The sequence below is a fragment of the Bos taurus genome, chromosome 17 (genome assembly GCF_002263795.3).
Source record: "Bos taurus isolate L1 Dominette 01449 registration number 42190680 breed Hereford chromosome 17, ARS-UCD2.0, whole genome shotgun sequence".
Taxonomy (NCBI): Eukaryota; Metazoa; Chordata; class Mammalia; order Artiodactyla; family Bovidae; genus Bos; species Bos taurus.
Window position 1 is genome coordinate 42,447,336 of NC_037344.1, and position 23,424 is coordinate 42,470,759.

A 23,424-nucleotide genomic window follows, 5' to 3' on the forward strand; every position below is an offset into this window, starting at 1 on the left:
TGAGATCCTTTCTTGAATATCCAACTGCCTCCTCAGGCTTTCCATTTGAATTATTGGAGTTACCTCCTAAGTACTCTCCTGAAGTCTGATTTCAGCACAGCAGTGAGCTAACCCTTTCTAAATATATTCAAATAATAACATGGCTCTGCTTGAAACTCTGTGATGGCTCCCCACCTGGGATGCTAAAATTCAGTTCAGTCAGTTCAGTCGCTCAGTCATGTCCGACTCTTTGCAAAATCATGGATTACAGCACACCAGGCTTCCTTGTCCATCACCAACTTTCAGAGCTTGCTCAAACTCATGTCCATCGAGTCGGTGATGCCATCCAACCATCTCATCCTCTGTCGTCACCTTCTCCTCCTGCCGTCAATTTTTCCCAGCATCAGGGTCTTTTCTTTGCATCAGGTGGCCAAAGTATTCGAGCTTCAGCTTCAACATCAGTCCATCCAATGAATATTCAGGACTGATTTCCTTTAGAATTGACTGGTTTGATCTCCTTGCAGTCCAAGGGACTCTCAAGAGTCTTCTCCAACATTACAGTTCAAAAGCATCAATTCTTTGGCACTCAGCTTTCTTTATAGTCCAACTCTCACATCCATACATGACTACTGTAAAAACCATGGCTTTGACTAGATGGACCTTTGTTGGCAAAGTAATATCTCTGCTTTTTAGTATGCTGTCTAGGTTGGTCATAGCTTTTATTAGCCAGAATTAGCAAATAAAAATAATTGAATGACTATATGTATTATCTTATTTGAATAATTAAGATCCTATTAGTTGTGGATGTATCTACTTTTCTATACCGTAACAGTTTTAGTTTCAGCATTACCCCCTCAGTAGCCTTGTTGAAATTAGCTGAAAGAATGAGAATTTTTAGAGAAGGAGGTAGAGATGAAGGGAGTAAAGATGATTCCAGAGCACAGGGTACTTAGGGCAAAGGGTGGCAGAGTAGGGGACAAGATAAGGACAAGACAGAAAACATGTGGGAAGATGCCTAATCATGTACCCTGATCTTTAATAAACTCAATTGTCACTTGGCCTCTTATGAGTATCCTAGAAAGTCTGGTATTTCTCCATGCAGAAAATACTGTTTTTGTTTTGTTTTTTTATGATCCAGTGAGTTGACTCTGGTTGGAAGAGTTTTGCCTTTTGTATACATGTGATTGTTGCATTTTCTAAAATAACTTTTTTAAAATTTTTTTTTCTATATTTTTGGCCTTCTCAGGCTGCATACAGAATCCTAGTTCTCTGATCAGGGATCGAATATCCACCCCCAACACTGGAAGAGTGATGTATTAACCACTGAGCCACCCGGGAGAAGTCCCTGTTGCCCTTTCCCAAATAACTCTCAGCCCTTCTCACTTGGCAGACATAGCTGTCCAGTAACCCAGTTACTTAAGGCCAGATGCTCCCGTTCAAGAAGGGAAATGCATCCAGAAGATGCCCTGCTTGTCAGAGTGATGACCGAAGGGGCTACTTCTAGAGGTTTATTAACCTTAAATTAGGGAACACAGAGGAAGTCTCAGGCTGGCTGTTTTCCAGTCTCAGACTGTTTGTGATGTCAATTCTTTTTTGTTTTACGGCTTAGCTCACAAGGCCTGTCATAGCCCCATGCTGTCAGGGCTCATTTCTACATTGTGCTACCCACACTGAAAAATTAACAGTACAATAGACTACTGTATACACAAATGGTATAATCACATTTTTAACAATCTTCGCTTTATGAACATTTTTTTAACTTTTTTTATCAACATTTTTTATTTTAATTTTACTTCCTCTAATCATATTGCTGCAATCAATATTCTTGAATTGTACCTCTGATTATTTCCTTAGGATAAACTTCTGAACATAAATTTATAAGATTTTAGAAAACAGGCATTTTGAAGGCTTGTTGAAAATATCATCCAACTGTCCTCCAGAGATGCTCTTATACTTTATTTCCATACAGTTTATGGGAAGGGTATTCTCTGTCACTCTCTACCTACAGTGGATATGAATTCTTCTCTGTCTTCAAATTCTTTTTGTTCATTAGGCCTCTTGTTTTCTGATTGGAAATACACACGTGCTCTCAAGGCACTTAGTTTTTGAAAAGTGTTGCAGTCCTTACCCAGGGAACAATGGTTTGTCCATCAGGAGCTCAGTGGCTGTTCTTCTCCATCACCCCTGCCAAGCACCTGTATCATATAGTACAGTTTGCAGGGCAGTGTTAGTTTTATCTGCCCGTTTTCAAAGCCATATCTCACTGACATCAACAGAAAGAAAAGATATTTCAGCTGTGTTTAGGAATAACAGTAGCAACTTTTCACAAAAATGTTATCTTTTTTTCCCCACCTTGCATGATTTTTTTTGACAGATTCCATGTAACACAGTTTCATCTTAGTGCAGTGACTGGTGTGAAAGAAAGAATGTGTAACTGCTTTTACCTTTATTTTTTGAAAGTGTTGGGAGGTGTGGACAGTCATGGAAGACTTTGTATCATTGGCTTTCCTGGTAGTTCAGTAGTAAAGAATCTGCCCACAGTGCAGGAAACACAGGTTTGATCCCTGGATTGGGAAGATTCCTTGGAGAAGGGAATGGCTACCCACTCCAGTATTCTTGCCTGGAGAATTCCGTGGACAGAGGAGACTGTCAGGCTACAGTCCAAGGGAGCGCAAAGAATCAGACATGACTGAGTGACTAACACTCACTCTCAGGTGTATCACAGAGTGATAATGTAAAAGAAAAATGGCCTCACACTCCATAAAATAATTGTCCTTTGTATTTTCCTCCATAGCTGGCTTGTTATTTTATAGAAATTTGTTTTAATACACTGTCATATACTGTTGTTAAAATTCAGGTACACAGTAGGCCTGATGAGTGAAATTTTTCATTTTTCATGGGTTTCCTGTTTGTTTCATTTAATAGCAAGACTTTTTAGACAAGCAATTTGAATTCAGAAAACTGAAACTAGAGATGTTAGTTATGAACATTATTATACTTTTTTCAAGTTTTTCAGCATAGAGTTATTCATAGCCATGAACATACCCAGACTTGCATTTACTGAACTTGTTGCTCTAAATGCCACTAAAACAGCTACTTAATATAAAAAAGTTAGAACAAGGATGTTCCCTGTGGGTTAGGGCAGGCTCTGATGTGCCCTGTCAGTGTTGTAAGGATATTGAGCCTGGTGTCAATGAACATGGACTAAATAGCTAAATCACTCACTCCATGCAACACAAAACAGCATAAATCAGGAACTAGACTTTTAAAAGTAATTGATGTTGAGTAAAACTGACAAAACAGGGCCAACAAAATGTACAATTAAAAATGTATGTGGTAATTCCTTAAGTCTGTACAATAGCTCAATTGTTTATTAAAATTTTCAATTATACTATTTTACTCAATTCTCAATTCTTTCAATGCCAGCAAACTTGGGGAACTCAGCAGTGGCCACAGGACTGGAAAAAGTCAGTTTTCATTCCAATCCCAAAGAAAGACAATGCCAAGGAATGCTCAAACTACCACACAATTGCACTCATCTCACACGCTAGTAAAGTAATGCTCAAAATTCTCCAAGCCAGGCTTCAGCAATACGTGAACCGTGAACTTCCAGATGTTCAAGCTGGTTTTAGAAAAGGCAGAGGAACCAGAGATCAAATTGCCATCATCCACTGGATCATGGAAACAGCAAGACAGTTCCATAAAAACATCTATTTCTGTTATATTGACTATGCCAAAGCCTTTGACTGTGGATCACAATAAACTATGGAAAATTCTGAAAGAAATGGGAATACCAGACCACCTGACCTGCCTCTTGAGAAATCTGTATGCAGGTCAGGAAGCAACAGTTAGAACTGGACATGGAACAACAGACTGGTTCCAAATAGGAAAAGGGTATGTCAAGGCTGTATATTTTCACCCTGCTTAAATAACTTATATGCAGAGTACATCATGAGAAACACTGGGCTGGAAGAAGCACAAGCTGGAATCAAGATTGCCAGGAGAAATATCAATAACCTCAGATAAGCAGATGACACCACCCTTACGGCTGAAAGTGAAGAGGAACTAAAAAGCCTCTTGATGAAAGTGAAACGGGAGAGTGAAAAGGTTGGCTTAAAACTCAACATTCAGAAACGAAGATCATGGCATCTGGTCCCATCACTTCATGGGAAAGAGATGGGGAAACAGTGGAAACAATGTCAGACTTTATTTTTTGGGGCTCCAAAATCACTGCAGATGGTGACTGCAGCCATGAAATTAAAAGACGCTTACTCCTTGGAAGGAAAGTTATGACCAACCTAGATAGCATATTGAAAAGCAGAGACATTACTTTGCCAACAAAGGTCCGTCTAGTCAAGGCTATGGTTTTTCCAGTGGTCATGTATGGATGTGAGAGTTGGACTGTGAAGGAAGCTGAGTGCCGAAGAATTGATGCTTTTGAACTGTGGTGTTGGAGAAGACTCTTGAGAGTCCCTTGGACTGCAAGAAGATCCAACCAGTCCATTCTGAAGAAGATGAGCCCTGGGATTTCTTTGGGAGAAATGATGCTGAAGCTGAAACTCCAGTACTTTGGCCAGCTCATGCGAAGAGTTGACTGATTGGAAAGACTCTGATGCTGGGAGGGATTGGGGGCAGGAGGAGAAGGGGACGACAGAGGATGAGATGGCTGGATGGCACCACTGACTCAATGGATGTGAGTCTGAGTGAACTCCACGAGTTGGTGAGGGACAGGGAGGCCTGGCGTGCTGCGATTCATGGGGTCGCAAAGAGTTGGACACGACTGAGTGACTGAACTGAACTCAATTCTTTTACAATTTTCTAATAAAAGTAATATAATCCAGGCCTTAAACAGTGATCCCTACAGACACTCACATAAATGACATAGTCACTGTGTAATCTATGGAAATGCTCCATTTTCTTGGGCTAGTGGGAATGGCTCTCCTGCTTTTAAGCAGAGACCATGGTTTACACCATCCACCCTCTGAGGGAGGGCTAGGAAGGGGTGCCTTTCCCCTGATACAAGGAAGTATGGCAGGAGTGTGAGTGGCAGATTTCAAAAACATAAGAACTATACAAAAGTTATGATTTCAGTACAGACCTCTCCCATTGAGTTCCACTGGTTATCTATAGCATCTTTCAAAACAGGCCATTTTTTTTAAAATGTAATGTTTAAAAGAAGATATATGTTTCAGAAAAAGTAAAATTTAAATAGTATTTTAACTATACTCTCTTGACCCTTTGTGGTAAAATTGTATAAATTCAGTCAACAAAGGGAAAGGCAAAAACAGGCAGGCCAGCTAGAAGACTGTTACAGGTGGTGACTTGGATATTAGGGTGGTAGCCATGGAAGTGGTGAAAAGTGGTCAGATCCTCTTTGGGGTGGTTGGTCCTGAGACCAACTTTGTGTTGGAAGCAATGCTCCAACACAAGCTGGGTGTACTACCTACCACTTGACTCAGATTCCTCAGGTAAGAGTTCAGTCCCACAAGACTGCCTCCCTCCCCACCTCAGAAACTGTCACCTGGGCTTCTGACCGACCAGCTACAGTTGGGAGGTTCCAACAGCTTCCTCCATTTTGGAAAGCAGTAGTGAGTTCAGATGTCACCAGTCCTCTGACTTGACTGCCCAGAGATCAGAGGTCCCCATGATCCTCTCCTCAGATTCCGTTAATTTGTTATAATGGCTCACAGAACTCAGAGAAATATTTTGCTTACTAGATGATCAGTTTATTATAAAAGGATGAAACTCAGGAAAAGCCAGATAGAAAGAAGCTCAGGGTGAGGTATGAGGAAATGCCTCTGGGCTTCCATGCCCTGAGCTCACCTCTCTCCCAAAATGTCCACATGTTCACCAACCCAGAGCTATCTGAACCCCACCCTTTGGGGTTTTCATGGAGGCTTCATTACATAGTCATGATTGATCAAACCATTGGCCATTGACAGTACATTCACCCTTCTGCTTCTCTCCCTTCCCTGAGGGTGGGGGGAGGTGGGGAGGAGGGGAGGAGAAAGGAGAAGGGAGGTGACAAGAGACTCAAACCCCTAGTCACCTGGTTGGTTCTCCTGGCAATCAACCCCTCTTAGGTGCTGCCAAGAGTCACCGCATTAACATAGCAAAAGACACACTTACTGCTCTCAGAAATTGCAAGGGTTTTAGGAACTCTGAAGAAACAGAATGAACACCAAACCTGTATTTCGTACTGTAAATCATGTTATCAGAGATACTAACCCTTGTCTGACAGTAGAGCCAAGATAAGGTGGGAAGCAGGATGCAGGCAAAAGAGAGGAGCAGAGGACAACTCCACACGATTGTCCCTTTTTCCACGGTAGCCACAGGTGCAGGCTACCAAGAGGAAGGTGCTGTTAGCATGTAAGTCACAGGAAATGTGCAAAGCCCCATGAGGTCACACAAGGAAGGATACAGGTAGAAGTTAGGCGAGGTCCAAGCCTAGAGGTGGGTGACTAGGAGCACCCGGCCAGGAGCACAACCCAGGAGACTCATCTCTCCAGGTGAGAAGGATGGATGGAGCCAGGTGTCAAGATGGACTCAGAAAATGTGCTGCAGGGGTGGGGGTGACATTCTTGGCCCTCATACTTTCAGTTCAGTTCAGTCACTCAGTTGTGTCCAACTCCTTGCCACCACGTGGACTGCTGCATGCCAGACTTCCCTGTCCATCACTAACTCCCAAAGCGTGCTCAAACTCATGTCCATCGAGTCGGTGATGACATCCAACTACCTCATCCTCTGTCGTCCCCTTAGCCTCCTGCCTTCAATCTTTCACAGCTTCAGGGTCTTTTCCAAGAGTCAGTTTTTAGCGTCAGGTAACCAAAGTATTGTAGTTTCAGCTTCAGCATCAGTGCTTCCAATGAATATTCAGGAGTGATTTCCTTTAGAACTGACTGATTTGATCTCCCTGCAGTCCAAGGGACTCGCAAGAGTCTTCTCCAACACCACATTTCTCATACTTTACATCCATGCTAATTACCTCCATTAGATGATCTCATTTTCCCCTCAAAGTGGGACTTCTTATTACTGTCCCCAGTCTAAGCTACTTGCTCACACTTTTTATATTTTCAAGTCATTTAAAAAATTTTTATTGGAATATATTTGCTTTACAGTGTTATGTTAATCTATATTGTACAGTAATCAACTGTATGTATACATACAACCCCTCCCTCCTGAACCTCCCTTCCCCACTTCCCACCCTTCTAGGTCATCACAGAGCACTGAGTTGAGTTCCCTGTGCTATATATAGCAGCTTCCCACTAGCTGTCTGTTTTCCACATGGTTGTTAAGCTATTTTAAAATAAATTAATCGGGACTAATTTTTTTTGCCCCAAGTATGATTTCCCACCAATATTTGAATGAGGTTGAGGGTCTTATCTGACTATTCAGTTTATTGAACAGATGATTGAAAATATCCACTAATATAGATGCCATTTCTCAGCTAGGTCCCCACAAAACATTCTGCAAGTTACCCTTAATGACTGTTAAATATTACATTGAATAAATATTGACTTGTAAGGGAAATTTCTGTAAGAAAGAGCCTTAAGGATTCTCTTTTGAGTTGCACAAGGGTTGCATGGAAGGAGTGTTTTTCTTTTAACAGTTCTTAGCTTGCCTCCTTTTTCATCCAAAGTTCCTTTCTGTTAGTCCTTTCTTGAGAACGGAAACAAGCAAATCCACAAGTATTCACTATAATAAGATTAGGGGGAAACTCCCATGGTACTTTATTGTCAGACACTAGTAGCTGCTAGATGTTGTCTCAGCTTTTTAGGGCCTGTCACATTTTTTGATTCAGAGGAATCATTTTTAAGAACGCAGTAGGAAAAAAAAAAAAAAACCTTCATTTTGGCTTCCCACAGATGCCATTGTGGAAATGCTATTTAACTTCCTATGGATCCTAGCTTTCAGTCCAGATTGTTACTGTTAATCCACAGTTTTACCTCAGGAGTGGAAACCCGTTCTAATTCCCCAGCCTGCAGTCAGCTGTCTTGGAAGGCCTGGTTTCTGGGGGACCTTCCATTCTGAGGCGCTGGCAGGAGGTGGAAACTCTTTAAGTGGGGTGGCTATAAACCAGGAACTTTAGGTCAGGAGGAGTGGGGATAATGGTGTTGTGATTGCAAGTCTAGTCAGGTGGTGGTTTTTTTGCACTGATTGGAACATGGGGCCAGTAACAGTCTCATCCACTAATTTAGTAAGAAACTGCTTCTAACATAAACATTCGTCTTTTTTTTTTTACCTTTTCAACAAAGCCAGCCATCTCTTTTTCCATATTTGGGCCCAGGCAGAACAGGGCTGCAACTCAGGGTTTGCCTGAAACCAGGAAGGCAAGATTTGAGCCTTGAAATGACAGCTTTTAAGTGCTGGAGGATAAACATGATTCTCTTTTCAGCCTGGATGGTCGCTGGGATTGGCTGTGTAGACAAACGAAGGTTTATTCCATGGCCAAGCTCTCTGAGTAAGAGCCGCTCAGTGTTACAACTCAACGTGAATGCAACTGGCCACTTTCCCGAGGATTTATCACTTAAATATATAATCTGCATCACTCACCCAGTATTAAAACATCTGTTCTTGAGTATGAATGCAAACATCTGATTTTCTTTGCTAGCTTAAAACTAATTTAAAAACCTAACGCAGATAACTTTGGGGATGGATTCAGATATGAGCAGGAGGAAGAAGTGTGTTTAAGTGAATTGTTCCATAGCATTCTTGTGTCTTTACAGCACCTCCCGTCAGTCATTCCTGGCATAAATTTTTGTCTGCAGGCACTGTCTGTTTCTTAAGCTCTTTGAAAGGCAGCCCTGTGCTCAATATATCAGCTTGACATGATGTAACTGAGATTGGATGATGTAACACAAGGCTGCAAAAGGCTGAGTGCTTTTTCCTCTTCCCTTACCTGGATGATTATTTTGTTGTTCTTTTGTGTTTTAATTACCACAACAATAAAACCTAAACTGCATTCCTAATACTCCTGTCAGGTATGATTGAAGTGAAGGCTCCTTATCAGTTTGAAATGTCCTGTATGCCTGGCTAGAAAAACTGCAGCATAAATCTTTGCAGGTCTTAAATGTTTGCAGCAGTTGCTATGCTACTCAAGGTAAACATTGGTGTGTGTGTGTTTGTCCAAGGAAGGTTCATTGTCAATGTTATATTTTTAAGATGGCGCTCACCAGAGAAATCCTAATAAAAAGACAAGCTCTGTTTTTTTTTGAGATAAGTGTTTATCGTAGAATTACAAGCAGTTCAGATAGTACTATTCCAAATAGGAAGTCAGCTTTTCTTTTTCTGAAAAAAAGAGATGATAATTAATGCAAAAGATATCTAAGGTAGCCATCAAAATACAAAACCACCAATATGCTGATTTTTAAATGAACCTGTAGAAGTCAACAGAGGTACTAACTTGCTGTCTTGAGCTTATAACACCCATCCACGTGGGCCTTACCTCATCCAAACACATGGGCTATCTGTTATGTTTCAATAATGAAAGTAGAAATAAATTTGTTTTTCATTTGTTCTTTCCTACTAGGTTCCCTTTTTATGGTCCACACTCACCAGGATTTGTTTGAACATTGTTGAGTTGCTTATGTGATTCTTGATAGCAAATTCTCAGTTTGGCTTTGTTTTGGCAAAGGGAAAAAGTCTCTGCTGTGAAACAGAATACTTGGCATGTAAACGTTAAGCTTCCCAAGAGCGAGAATTTTGGTCTGTTTTGCTCACAGTGTCCACGTGATGGGCTTTTTAATAAATGTTTGTTAAATGACTTAATGGACATGGTATAACATTAACCTCTGTTTGCTGCTGTAATCAATATTAAGTCGGGAATTCCATGACAGTGTGTTTTAGTCTGCCAGGGCTGCTATTACAAAGTACCACAGGCTGGGTGGCTTAAACTTCAAATTCATTTTCTCACGGTTCTGGAAGCTGGAAGTTGGAGATCAAGGTGTCAGCAAGATTGGTTTCTTACGAGGCCTCTTTCCTTGGCTAGTAGACAGGCACCTTCTCTCAGTGCCTTCAAATGGGCTTTCCTTTGTGCATGTCTGTGTCCAAATGTCCCGTTCTGTAAAGGACTTCTTCCTACAAATTTCTTCTTCTTTCAAACCCAGAACCCAGAATTGCTAGATCAAATGGCAGTTCAATTTTTCATTTTTTGCTAACCTTCCCTACTGTTTTCTGTAGTGGCTAAACAAATTTACATACTCACTAACAGTTCACAAGAATATTTTGGAAATGACACAAAAAGCACAACAACAAAAGCAAAAATCAAACAAGTAGGACTTTAACTAAAAAAAAAGCTTCTGTACATCAAAAGTGAAGTGAAGTCGCTCAGTCGTGTCCAACTCTTTGCGACCCCATGGAATGTAGCCTACCAGGTTCCTCCATCCATAGGATTTTCCAGACAAGAATACTGGAGTGGGTTGCCATTAAGGTACTCACAATCAAAAGGCAACTTGTGAAATGGGATAAAACATGTGCATACCACACACTGGATAAGGTGTTGATATACAAAATGTGTAGAGAACTCATGAAACTCAATAACCAATGAAACAATACAAAAATCCAACTTTAAGATGGGCAGAGAAGTTTAATAGGAATTTTTCCAAAGAAGACAGACAAATGGCCAACAGTACATGAAAAGATGCTGAGCATCACTCACCATTTGGGAAGTGCATACCAAAGCCACAGTGAACTATTACCTCACACCTGTTAGGACGGTCATCATCAAGAAGACAAGAGACGGAGGTGTTGGCGAGAGTGGGGGGAATACGGACTCTCCTGTATCCTGCAATGACATAAGATTCTTAATTTAAAGGCAGCAAAGAAACTTAAAGGCACTGGGTGTAGCAGCCCTGCTTTACAGAGGGGAAAACTGAGGCTCTCATGGGTTACAGTGTTTGTGGAAATTCCCTCTCCTGACGTAGTAGCTCCAGGGGTACACCAGAGGCTCCCTAACTCCTCATCAGGCTCTTTGCTCACATCATGTCACCACTCAGACTGACCTTCTTTGAGGACCTGAGAAGACTTCATCTTGTGTAGGATCATGACACATGATCCTGACATTCTAGAAATGGTTGGACAGGACGATTCATTGCACAGAGATTTCAGATCTCTTTTCTTCTCTTTCACGATCTGCCTTTGCAAAGTTCTGTGCCCGAAAAGGTTTAGGCTAGGATTAAGTTCTGCATTGGGAAAGACTGAAGGCAAATGGAGAAGGAGGCAGCAGTGGATGAGATGGTTAGACAGCATCACCGACTCAATGAACGTGAATTTGAGCGAACTCCAGGAGATAGTGGAGGACAGGGGAGCCTGGCATGCTATAGTCTATGAAGTCCCAAAGAGTGGGACACGACTTAGCGACTGAACAACAATAATAGGATTAGGTTTTCCACCACATTACTGCTGCAACGCTGCAGTTAATAGCAGAAAAGCCCTTTTCTGGCTTATTGAAGTAGGGATATTGATTTAGCTAGTACATTACGGAAACCAGGAAACTCTGCTTGCCATTTCTGGCCATTGTCATCCACTGGGTAGTCTCAGCACGATCCATAGCCTAGAAGTAGGTGTCTGTTTCCATAGTGGCTAAAGGAACTATTCAAGCCACTCTGCTCAATCATGTCTTTTTTTAATTTTGTTTTTAATTAGAAGATAATTACTTTATAATATTGTGATGACTTCTGCTATACATCAGCATGATTCAGCCATAGGTATACATACGTCCCCTCTCTCTTAAGCCTCCCTTACACCTACCTCCCCACCCCACTCCTCTAGGTGTTTTTATACAGCAGAGGTATTGTTAGAATTTGCTAGGCACTTAAAATGGGAGAAAGGCTCTGAGCTTGTACTGGAAAGTGGAGTTTTTGGTTCAAGGAGAAATGAAAGACTAAAAACAGTAGAAGATATCTTTCCCTCTAACTTCTTTTTTTCTGCTGCTCCCCCTTTTCTCTGAAAATCCCTTTGGACTACTTAGAAAAGCAGAACCTCAAAAGTGAACAATGTGAATGTTCCTTGAACCAGTGGGTGGGTGACAGTCATGAGAAAGCCCTTAAAAAAGAAAAGCACCACTTCCTCTCTTCTGTCCGGGGGATTGAATGTTTGAATCCAAGGGGAAGTAAGTTAATTCCCCCCTCCCCCGCCTTTTTTTTTTTCTTCTTTAGATGGGGACTTCCCCGTGTGCCTACATGTATATGTGTGTGTGTGGTTATCTTTTTTAAGCATTATCTTATTTTAATTTATATCTTTAAAAGTGTGGACACAGCACAAGTATCTACATGCAGTAACATTTGTCAGGTGGTTTGGTTCCCTTGGTCACTCGAGGGGATTGATATTCAGATACCTCATTGAACTCAGGATGTGCATATTCTGTTTGTTCAACATTACAGAACTATTTTGTTTTTCTTTAACTGTATAGCTACTTTAAACTTTATCTCAGCAGGACTGATTTTAGTTGGGACTTTTCATTGTTCTTGAAGGAATTCACTACATTTCCAACAGACTTGGAAGCAAAATAAATCAACTCCAGAGCATAAATAATTCTATATCCTGCCTAAAATATACATCCATAACCTGACACTTTAATGAATAATATATTGATACATTTTGTGTCGGCTTTCTATACATTTATTCTCTGTATGTAGATTGACGCAATTGATTTGTATCATCATAGTCATGAGTCATAACTCAGTTATTCTTTGAGTAATACACATTTTGGCTGATAGTTTGAAATATTTCAAAAACATGGCATCAACTTTTTCACATTATAAACTACATCAATATTAACCAAATTGGTTAACCTAGTAATGAACACTTTTATTAGATAATTATTTATTTATATATAAATCACAATCAGTTCAGTTCAGTCACTCAGTCGTGTCCGACTCTTTGTGACCCCATAAATCACAATATACTCTGCCAAAGTAATTTTTCATTTCTTAGACAATTAAAAAATTCTGGTAGTAAAGAGAAATATATTAAATTTGGTTTTTACTCTTAAAAGTTGGTTATAATAATGGAAAACATCATAGTGCTAATAGTTTAGCCAGAATTTTGACATTCTTGAAAGTAGATCTTTAAAATAAGAATGAAATCAGTGTTGACCAAAACTGCCACACTCATTTCTACTGATCAGCCTTTATAAACCCACTACCACCACCACCACAGGCAAGAGGAGCTCTGGACCCACGAAGCTACGAGTCCCAACAGAGGCTTGTCTGCCCCAGAGAACGAATGTCCTTTTTTCTGAGTGACAGTGGAGCTTCTGCTTTTCAACCCCGGTGCCCATAGCATAGTCCAGAGAGGGGGTCTTTTCCAGATTAACACAATTGCTGTATTTAGGGCAGCCATGGCTCTGTTACTGGAGGAGTTTTCATGGATGAGTTGGGTTTCAAGGAAGGCGGTTATAAATGGTCAAGATTTATTGTGCAGATCACAAGACAGAGTTGTGCTCATGGGGGCAGGGCAGCAGCATTAGCAAGGGTACAGGTCAAGGTCAGGAATATGACATGTGCAGCAGTCAGGAAGAAGACTAGATTGATTGGGACAAAATGTGCTTGTCTTTGATGAGTGGAGGATTAGATGGGAAAGGTGAGTGGGGGTCAGGTGGTGAAGCTCCTGAGTACAGGGTAAGGAATTTGGATGTTATCCTCCAGATGAGAAATCACTCTAGGCATTTGTCCAGATTCATCCCGTGATCGGCGATAGCTTATTTTAGGTAGATTAACCCAGGGTTATGCAGCATAGGATAAAAGGAATAAGGGAAGATTGAAGACAAGGAGACAGATTTACAGGCTCCTAAATATAGTCCGTGGTTTTCAGCTTCTGCATGAGACCTGAGTAATGAAGATGAAAAGGAAGAGCTGATATGATAGTGTTTTTTTTTTTTTTTAATTACAGCAAATGTTAATCATTTTACCTGATCTCCAGAAAGAATCCATACTTATTATAGAAAATGCTTAAAATACACAGTTATAAGGAAGGAAACGAAAATCACCTGTTCTCATTAAAACTGTATATGAATACTCTTGACATTTTAGGCATTTTTAATTTTTTGTTTTCTTTTGCTTCAAAGTATGTGGGTTGAAATCATGGTAAAATAATGCTAAGTTTAAAGAGCTTGGATTACTTATCATTTACTACATTTTAGATATTTATTTCTTAGTAAAAAATCCTAGAGGACTGCATTTTTATTGCAGTATGCTTGATTTACACTGTTATGTCAGTTTCTAGTGTAAAGTGAATTATATATATATGTATACCACACATAAATGTATATATCAATAGATAGTCTTTTCTGTTATGGTTTATTGCAGGATATTGAGTATAGTTTCCTGTGCTATATAGTAGTAGGTCCTTATTATTTATCTAGTTCAGATATAATAACATGTATCTATTAATCCTAAACTCCTAATTTATCCTTCATCCTCTTTGGTAACTATAAGTTTGTTTTCTATGTCTATAAGTCTATTTCTGTTTTGTAAATAAGTTCATTTGTATCAATTTTTAGATTTCATGTATGAATTATATCATATGGCGTTTGTCTTTCTCTGTCTGACTTATTTCACTTAGTATGACAACCTCTAGGTCCATCCACATTGCTGGATTTTGTTCTTTTTATGGCTGAGTAATATTCCACTGTATATGTGTACCACATCTTCTTTATCCATTCATCTGTCAATGGACACTTAGATTGCTTCTGCATCTTACTAGAGAACCTCATTTTTAGTGTCTGTCCCACTATTTCAGATTATGAGTGCAACATTATTAGCTATTCCACTATCATAAGTCTAGATTGTTACCAACTTTTTGTTATTATGGATTTTACTGTAATACATCAGTCAATGTAAATGCTTTATTTCATACTATTCGTCTTCCTTCCCCTGTAAGTAAATAAATAAACTTTAAAGGTGAGGTGGAGCATTTGTTCCTGTATTTATTTTGTCTATTTTGATTTCAGTTCTGGTCTACCACACCTCACCCTTAGCCCACTTTAAAAACTGGGGAAGGGGATATTACTTTTGAACTTTTCCTGAAATTATTGCCTTATTTTGATGCTTGTCATTTAAAATGGTGTATTTTATTTTATTTATTTATTTTTTTTATTCTTCCAATTTTATTTTATTTTTAAACTTTACCCGGTGTACGAGACAGCAAAAGAGACACTGATGTATAGAACAGTCTTAAAATGGTGTATTTTAATCCATGGTTCTATACCTGAGCATTTTAGGTTGTTTTGATTTGCTCCTTTTCAGCACTGATGAATTGATATTCCTGCACACATACTTCATGTGCACAAATAAAAGGCTATAACCTTAAAACTGAATTATAGGGACATGGAATGGATCCATCTTCAACTCTAGTATCCTGTGCACATCAGTTACATGAACTGCAGTGGTACCAATTAATACTCACTTCTGCAGGCAGACCAGAGAGATTTCAATTCACTCACATCCTTGACAATTCTTTCTTTTAAATGCTCACCAATCTCCTGTAAGTGAAATAGTATCTCTTTTGTGTATATGATGTCTAGTGGCCATTCAAACTTCTTGTCTGGAATTTGCCCATTTTCTATTGAGTTTGTTTTATTTCTCTATCCTGTGGCAGGTATGTGGTTTGCCAAGGTATTCTCCCAGTGTCTGTATTTTAACTCTGCTTACTTAAAAATTTTAGGCAAATTTATCAAAGCTCTGTTTTATGGTTTGGATGTTTCCTATCTTGATTAACAAGTTCTTCTCCAATGTCAAAGGTGTTTCACTTAAATTTTATTCATATTCTTCATGGATCAATCACTTTATATTAAAGTTTTAATTCCTCTGACAATCATTAATAAACCCACCAGGTGATTTCCCAGAATGAGGAAGATGAAAAGTGGAAAACAAAGGAAAAAATATAAACTCTTTTAAGGCTTCCATTGTTAAGTCCATGACTGGACCACAGAGGCATCATCTGTTTTGTGTAACAGCAGGTACCCACACCCACCATGGTTTGTGTTAACAAAAGTGGATGTCTTCCCCATTGAAAATCTTCCACAGAAACTCCGTCCAAGTTCATCTACATGAAGTCTTTGCAAAGTATCAATTATTACTGGTCACTGAGGTTAAATAAAGTTTCGCTTCCCCGTGTTTTCAGCCATAGTCTCACTACCTAACCCCGTGCCTGAGTCCAGAAGGCACGTGTGGTCATTTCTGCAGCAGAGTCCACCTGACACTGGCTTCCTTTTGCTTTCAGCAGCTCACAGAAACTGTGAGTCCGTCCTCGCTGCCCGCCTCAGCCTTGCCACTGGACCTCCTGAATAACGCCGTCACTGCCTTTAGCACCTTGGAAGACCTCATTCGGTATCTTGAACCAGACAGATGGCAGTTAGACTTAGAAGATCTCTACAGGCCCACTTCTTTGCAACTGCTGGGCAAGAATTTTGTGTTTGGAAGAAAATCCAGAGGTAAGCTCTCTCTTCAGGTTAGAACCTCATCTAATTTTCTTAGCAGCTCATGTTTCGGATTCTTCTGCCATACGGTCTAACGAGTAGAGTTGAAAATTCTTCCTTGATAAAGTTAAATGCTCCATGTTCTTAATATTTGAGCATATTTACATATTAAATGAAAATGCACATAAAAGGAGGCTCTTCTGACTGGGTATGGGAGATTTAAAGAGATGCTTTTGCTGAAAATGCCTGTTATTTCTTTAATTCAAAAATATCATGTTGATGAAGTCCTCTGTTACATTTCACAGGAATTGTTGCTTATTCAAACAATATTTGGTGTATATTAAATTAGAGATTCAGCAAAAATTATCATAGCTGCTGAGCCATGTTTGAGGCTAGAAAAGGGGAAAGCTCTATTAAAATCTTTGTCTAGCATGTCTCCTGAATCAGAATTATATCCATTTCCATTTCCTAAGCCTAGAAACTTTTCTAAATACTATGAAAAATAACCATGACTCCCCAGAAAACAGACCTAGTAGATTCCAAGATAGGAATCACTTTAAGAAAATAATGCTCTAAAGGAACTCACACCATGATGATTCTTTCTTTGTATAAATATGTTGAAATGATCACTTTTGACTATATGAGAGTATCTCCTTCCAAGAGTGAAAGTGTTGATAATTAAACTTAATTCCACATGGTCAAGAAATTGGAAATAATGGTAACAGAATTTGCTCTAAGGTCCGCTAACTTTCCTAGTAACATTAACATTGGAAAGCATCCCTGTCAGACACAAATGAAAATGCAACTGGCTAATTAAAATACCCTCAGAAAATCTGTTTCAGTCTGTCAGATACTTTAAAATCTACCTAGGGTCTTTTACAAATGGAAGAACAGTCTGTAGAATGTCTATAGAAAGCAGAATATTTAGTTAATTTGAGCAACTCACAGGGGCAGATTGCATCAGATGTGTTCTTCAGAAAGAAACCCTATTCCCACCCTTTCCTCCTTAGAGCTGCAGCCCTTCTGATCAGGACCTTCCATCTCAGCAGATCCTGTTGAGACTTGCCCAGCATGATATTCTGCTGGGCCAGCAGCCCTGGTTTCCTCTCAGCAATATTGGAAATCTTGTCCAGAGGCAGCCAAATCTTGTCCAGATCCCGAAAGCTGTTACATATTTATAAGATGTGATCTTGATGAATAACTCACCAACCGCACTTCCCTTCCCTCCTGCTCAGGAACGGGAAGATGGAGATTTGTGAGGCTGGCTGCAACACCCCTGAATACAGCCTTTGTTAGCAAATTTGGAGTAGATTATCGAGTGGATCTGTAAGAAGCAGAGGGAGTCAGCTGGGTTCTGAGCTCAGATCGAGTTTTTTGACAGCTGTTCTTGGGATGGGAACCTGCAAATCTCCCCGCCAGCTATGCCCATGTGCCTGTATCTCTCCATGTGGTGCTCAGTGAAGATTCGGCCAGAGGCTAGGATGTATTTAAAAGACCCAGCATTGAACCACATCTTTCAAATATTCATTTAACACTTTCCAAATTGAAGCCCTTTGCAGTTTGCCAAATCTATTAACTTTTTAAGCATACGGTAAGTGTGAGAAAAGCAGTGTATATTTTTGGAACTTTACATAAACTAAAATGCAGGTGTGGGATAACATCTATGTAGACAAAACCAACTCCCCTCCCCAGAGTCTCTCTACAAAGGAACGAGGAGTAAAACGTTTAAAAGCTTCTAATTAGACATCGAAAGAGATTTTCCATAGAATAAACATATCACAGTGTTACCACATTCATCTTAGAAAGACCACCCTCAGATTGCAATACAGTCATAGAATTTCCATGGGCTGAATGTCTTAAAAGAATGAACACTGACAAAGTAAAATGTGATCATGGTTTTTGTTTTTTTTGTTTTTTTCCTTAACCAGTGTTCTCCTTTTTAGTACAACTTGCAATATTTATGAATCTGAACAAGAAAATAGGTATTAGAAAAACAGTGTTCATTGATGACAAGCTTCACATCTTCATTCTTTAGAAAGACAAGCTAATGCATGCATCGTCTTAGTAGTCACAAAAAGAAAAAGCATCTGAAGGCTAAGTTTACTTTACAAATATTTTGTAGAGGGAAACTTCATAATAGTAAAGTTATACAAAAGTGTGTGTTGATGCATGATCTTTCTCTGTTTTTCTCCCCCCCCCCCTTTTTTTTTTTTTGCTTAGGTGTTCTACACAATATTTGATGAATTCGTGACACCAATTATAGTCACATGACTTATTTTAATGAAGCTTAGATGAGTTTGAAGTCCTAGCAGTAGGAATCATAAATTTCAAATAACATATGCTAAATTTAAAGTCCTTCTTTAGCCCAGAGTAGACTGCATTCATGTCTTTCCGTTTCTTTATTTTCCCTTTCTTCCTCCAATTCAGTGTATTCATTCATATCTTCCTACTACAGAAAAGAAAAACTCATTTTTTTTTAAGTCAGGCTTAACTAGTACTTAAAAAGGGCTTTTGACTTTTGTGTCAAACATGATAGATGAGTGGAAGCTAAGTTGAAAGTCTGTTTAAATTTTCACATTGTAGCAGGTATCATAACTTGGTTCACTTGGGAAATCCATCTAACCTTTTATTGTGGTTAAGTAAACATTTTAAAGGGAACATATACAGTCTCATTTTCTAGTTGCATGAAATAGTATGTTTAAAACTCTTTGAGGTAGATGAATATCCTTTGAAAGCTAAGAGCTTCATTCACATTCTAAAGAAGTATAAATCTTAAATAAGCATTAAAAACTTTGGCAACTGGCTTTTGTATGTGTGTGTCTGTTTTAGGTTTTCTCGCTTCTTGCCTAGATATTAACTTCTAGAGAAAAGATTCAAAGACACTCCTATACAGCATTGACAGTTAAAGAGCAGTATGTACATAGATTGTTAGTCCAGCAAAATGAAATCAGATAAAACAGGTGACATCACTTAAACTAATTATCTCATTAATTTTATTAGAACTAAGTTGGTCTTTAATGGCACTTAAAAGAATGAATTCATTTCCTCTTAAATATTTAAAAGTTTTACTTACACAGGATCAGTTTTCAGATGAAAGGGAAAACTTTAGATATTCAAATAAAAGAGTAATTTTTCTGTTGAATTGGAAAAAAAAAATTTTAGTTGAATGAGGCTGAAATGAATCTACTAAATTACCATTTCCTTGGTATTTCCCTGTTCTTGACAAATTTTAGTCAACTGTATAGTTTACATGTGTTTATAATTTACAACTGCATATACAGAATCTTGTATGTGTTTCTTAAAAATACTTACCTTGACTTATTTTGACATTTTAGAAAAACTTGACCACATACACAAGTAAAACATAGCTAAAGAAAGCAAGCATTTGATTCTTACTTACCTTGTCATTTTAAAAATATTTTCAAATATTAGTCAGTTAATTTTTACAACTGGATTATTATCTGAACTTAACTTTGGCCAGAAAATATTATTTATTTTGTTGTCAGTAAAATGAATATATATTTAACATAGCTCTTATATTTTAGATAATGTTCCTGAATTTTAATAAAACAAATGCAAAAAGCAAAATGGCTGTCTGAGGAGGCCTTACAAATAGCTGTGAATAGAAGAGAAGCGAAAAGCAAAGGAGAAAAGGAAAGATATACCCATTTGAATGCAGAGTTCCAAAGAATAGCAAGGAGAGATAGGAAAGCCTTCCTCAGTGATCAATGCAAAGAAATAGAGGAAAACAATAGAATAGGAAAGACTAGAGATCTCTTCAAGAAAATTAGGGATACCAAGGGAACATTTCATGCAAAGATGGGCCCAGTAAAGGACAGAAATGGTATGGATCTTAACAGAAGCAGAAGCTATTAAGAAGAGGTGGCAAGAATACACAGAAGAACTATACAAAAAAGATCTTCATGACCAAGATAATCACAATGGTGTGTTCACTCATCTAGAGCCAGACATCCTGGAATGTGAAGTCAAGCAGGCCTGAGGAAGTATCACTACGAATAAAGCTAGTAGAGATGATGGAATTCCAGTTGAGCTATTTCAAATCCTGAAAGATGCTGTGAAAGTGCTGCACTCAATATGTCAGCAAATTTGGAAACTCAGCAGTGGCCACAGGACTGGAAAAGGTCAGTTTTCATTCCAATCCCAAAGAAAGGCAATGCCAAGGAATGCTCAAACTACCACACAATTGCACTCATCTCACATGCTAGTAAAGTAATGCTCAAATCTCCAAGCCAGGCTTCAGCGATACGTGAACCGTGAACTTCCAGATGTTCAAGCTGGTTTTAGAAAAGGCAGAGGAACCAGAGATCAAATTGCCAACATCTGCTGGATCATGGAAAAAGCAAGAGAGTTCCAGAAACACATCTGTTTCTGCTTTATTGACTATGCCAAAGCCTTTGACTGTGTGGATCACAATAAACTGTGGAAAATTCTGAAAGAGATGGGAATACCAGACCACCTGACCTGCCTCTTGAGAAATCTGTATGAAGGTCAGACAGCAACAGTTAGAACTGGACATGGAACAACAGACTGGTTCCAAATAGGAAAAGGAGTTCATCAAGGTTGTATATTGTCACCCTGCTTATTTAACTTCTATGCAGAGTACATCATGAGAAATGCTGGACTGGAGGAAGCACAAGCTGGAATCAAGATTGCTGGTAGAAATATCAATAACCTCAGATGTGCAGATGATACCACCCTTATGGCAGAAAGTGAAGAGGAACTAAAAAGCCTCTTGATGCAAGTGAAACGGGAGAGTGAAAAAGTTGGCTTAAAGCTCAACATTCAGAAAACGAAGATCATGGCATCCAGTCCTGTCGCTTCATGGCAAATAGATGGGTAAACAGTGAAAACAGTGGCTGACTTTATTTTGGGGGGCTCCAAAATCACTGCAGATGGTGACTGCAGCCATGAAGTTAAAAGACGCTTACTCCTTGGAAGGAAAGTCATGACCAACCTAGACAGCATATTCAAAAGCAGAGACATTACTTTTCAACAAAGATCCGTCTAGTCAAGGTTATGGTTTTTCCAGTAGTCATGTATGGATATGAGAGTTGGACTATAAAGAAAACTGAGCATGGAAGAATTGATACTTTTGAACTGTGGTGTTGTAAAAGACTCTTGGGAGTCCCTTGGACTGCAAAGAGATCAAACCAGTCCATCCTAAAGGAAATCAGTCCTGGGTATTCTTTGGAAGGACTGAAGTTGAAGGTGAAGCTCCAATATTTTGGCCAGCTGATGCGAAGAGCTGACTCATTTGAAATGACCCTGATGTTGGGAAAGATTGAAGGCAGGAGGAAAAGGGGACAACAAAAGATGAAGTGGTTAGATGGTGTCACCAACTCAGTAGACATGAGTTTGGGTAAACTCCAGGAGCTGGTGATGGACCGGGAGGCCTGGCATGCTGCGGTTCATGGGGTCGCAAAGAGTTGGACACGACTAAGTGACTGAACTGAACTGAACTGACGGAAAAAACTCTGATGGATTATATATTATTCAAAACTTCAGTTTTATTGGAATTACTTTTATTCGAATATTTCTAGGTGAAAAAGCAAATCCTTAAACCAGAAATTAAGATCATTTTAGAAATGCTTATCCTAGTAATTATCAACTACTTCATATTTTATATATAAGTTCATACTAAATGTGACATGTTATTCTGATACAATTTAACTGAGGCAATGTCATCTTGTAGTTAAAGGCAATGGTTCTTTGAGAATTTACTGCAACAATTAATAAAAGGATATTTTTTTCCTCTTCATAAGTAGGTATTCTAAAGAATAAAGCACAACATAGTTAACCAAGTTACTAAAAGAATAGAGGCAATGGTTATAAATTAGACATTACTTCCATCCATTAAAAGGAGACTACAAATCTGAAGGTGTCTAGTTAAACTAAATTTCCAAGTCCATAAGCTAATCAACATGCCAGAAGCAATGCTTTCCAGCAACTCCTGCTCTTTTAAAATGTGTCTTCTTTTTCATTCCTGGTCCACTCAGTTGTCTTCAAAAACTCATTTTCTTCATTCCTTTTCACATTCTATGATTCGTGCAAAGTTCTGCCAGCAAGTTTCTAAACTTCATTCTTCATTCATTGCATGAGCTTGTCATCCTTTTAAAACATGGATTTATTTTTTCGTCAAAGCATTCATTTTACATTCTTTTCTTCCCTCCAATGTGTCCCATATTTGCTTTTCTTCCAAAGGTTAGAAGATGTAGCCCCATTTTTCCTGTAAAGTTTCCTATGTTTAGCTCTTAACTGTTTCTGTTGGCTCCATCAATTCTGCACAATGCTACCTCTCAACCATCCCTGGGTCACAAGTAAGCTCTGTTTGCCATAAAATAGTCCAGCCCACAAGCTGCATCACCCTAAGACCTGGTTAAATAATTAGGGTTATTGTTAAGGTGATGGTTCATGAAATAGATTTCTGTGTGAGAAAAAAAAGAGCTAAGTGAAGTGCGTCAGGCTCAGAGCTCACCTCCTCTTGGCTCCCTGTGTGCCCCGCAGTGGTGGACCTGAACCTGCTCAAGGAGGAGGTGCGGCTCTACAGCTGCACGCCCCGCAACTTCTCCGTGTCCGTCCGGGAGGAGCTGAAGAGGACCGACACCATCTTCTGGCCTGGCTGCCTCCTGGTGAAGCGCTGTGGCGGGAACTGCGCGTGCTGCCTGCACACCTGCAGCGAGTGTCAGTGTGTCCCCAGCAAGGTCACCAAGAAGTATCACGAGGTACGGACGTCCTTGCCTTTCCTGGTCTTTCAAGTTGGGGGTTGTGTCCCAGAATATCATAAAGCAGTGCACCAGAGAAGGCTTGTTTTAAAGGAGAGGTCATCTTCAGGGAAACCAAACAAAACCAAACCAAGGTTTACAGAAGACTTCCTGTTTTTATTTATTACTTTAAAAAATTAGAACCTTGAACTCAGAAAGCCAGACATGAAGGATTTGGACAGCTTGTCCTCCAAATGGATAATCACGGGTGATCAGGGGACTTTTTCCTCATAGAAAAAGCACAAT

General features: G+C 39.2%; 1 protein-coding gene across 3 annotated transcripts in view; it reads left to right on the forward strand.

Annotated features, from left to right (window-relative positions):
• PDGFC (platelet derived growth factor C) overlaps nucleotides 1-23,424 on the forward strand; it is a 253,425-nt gene that overhangs the window by 221,069 nt on the left and 8,932 nt on the right. For 2 of the 3 annotated variants that reach the window (XM_024977618.2, XM_002694441.6), the window contains 2 exons: nucleotides 16,201-16,411; nucleotides 22,922-23,139. In XM_024977618.2, the coding sequence (XP_024833386.1) occupies nucleotides 16,201-16,411; nucleotides 22,922-23,139 (429 nt within the window). The remainder of the gene's footprint in view (nucleotides 1-16,200; nucleotides 16,412-22,921; nucleotides 23,140-23,424) is intronic. The other variant, XM_005217687.5, reaches the window with a different exon arrangement.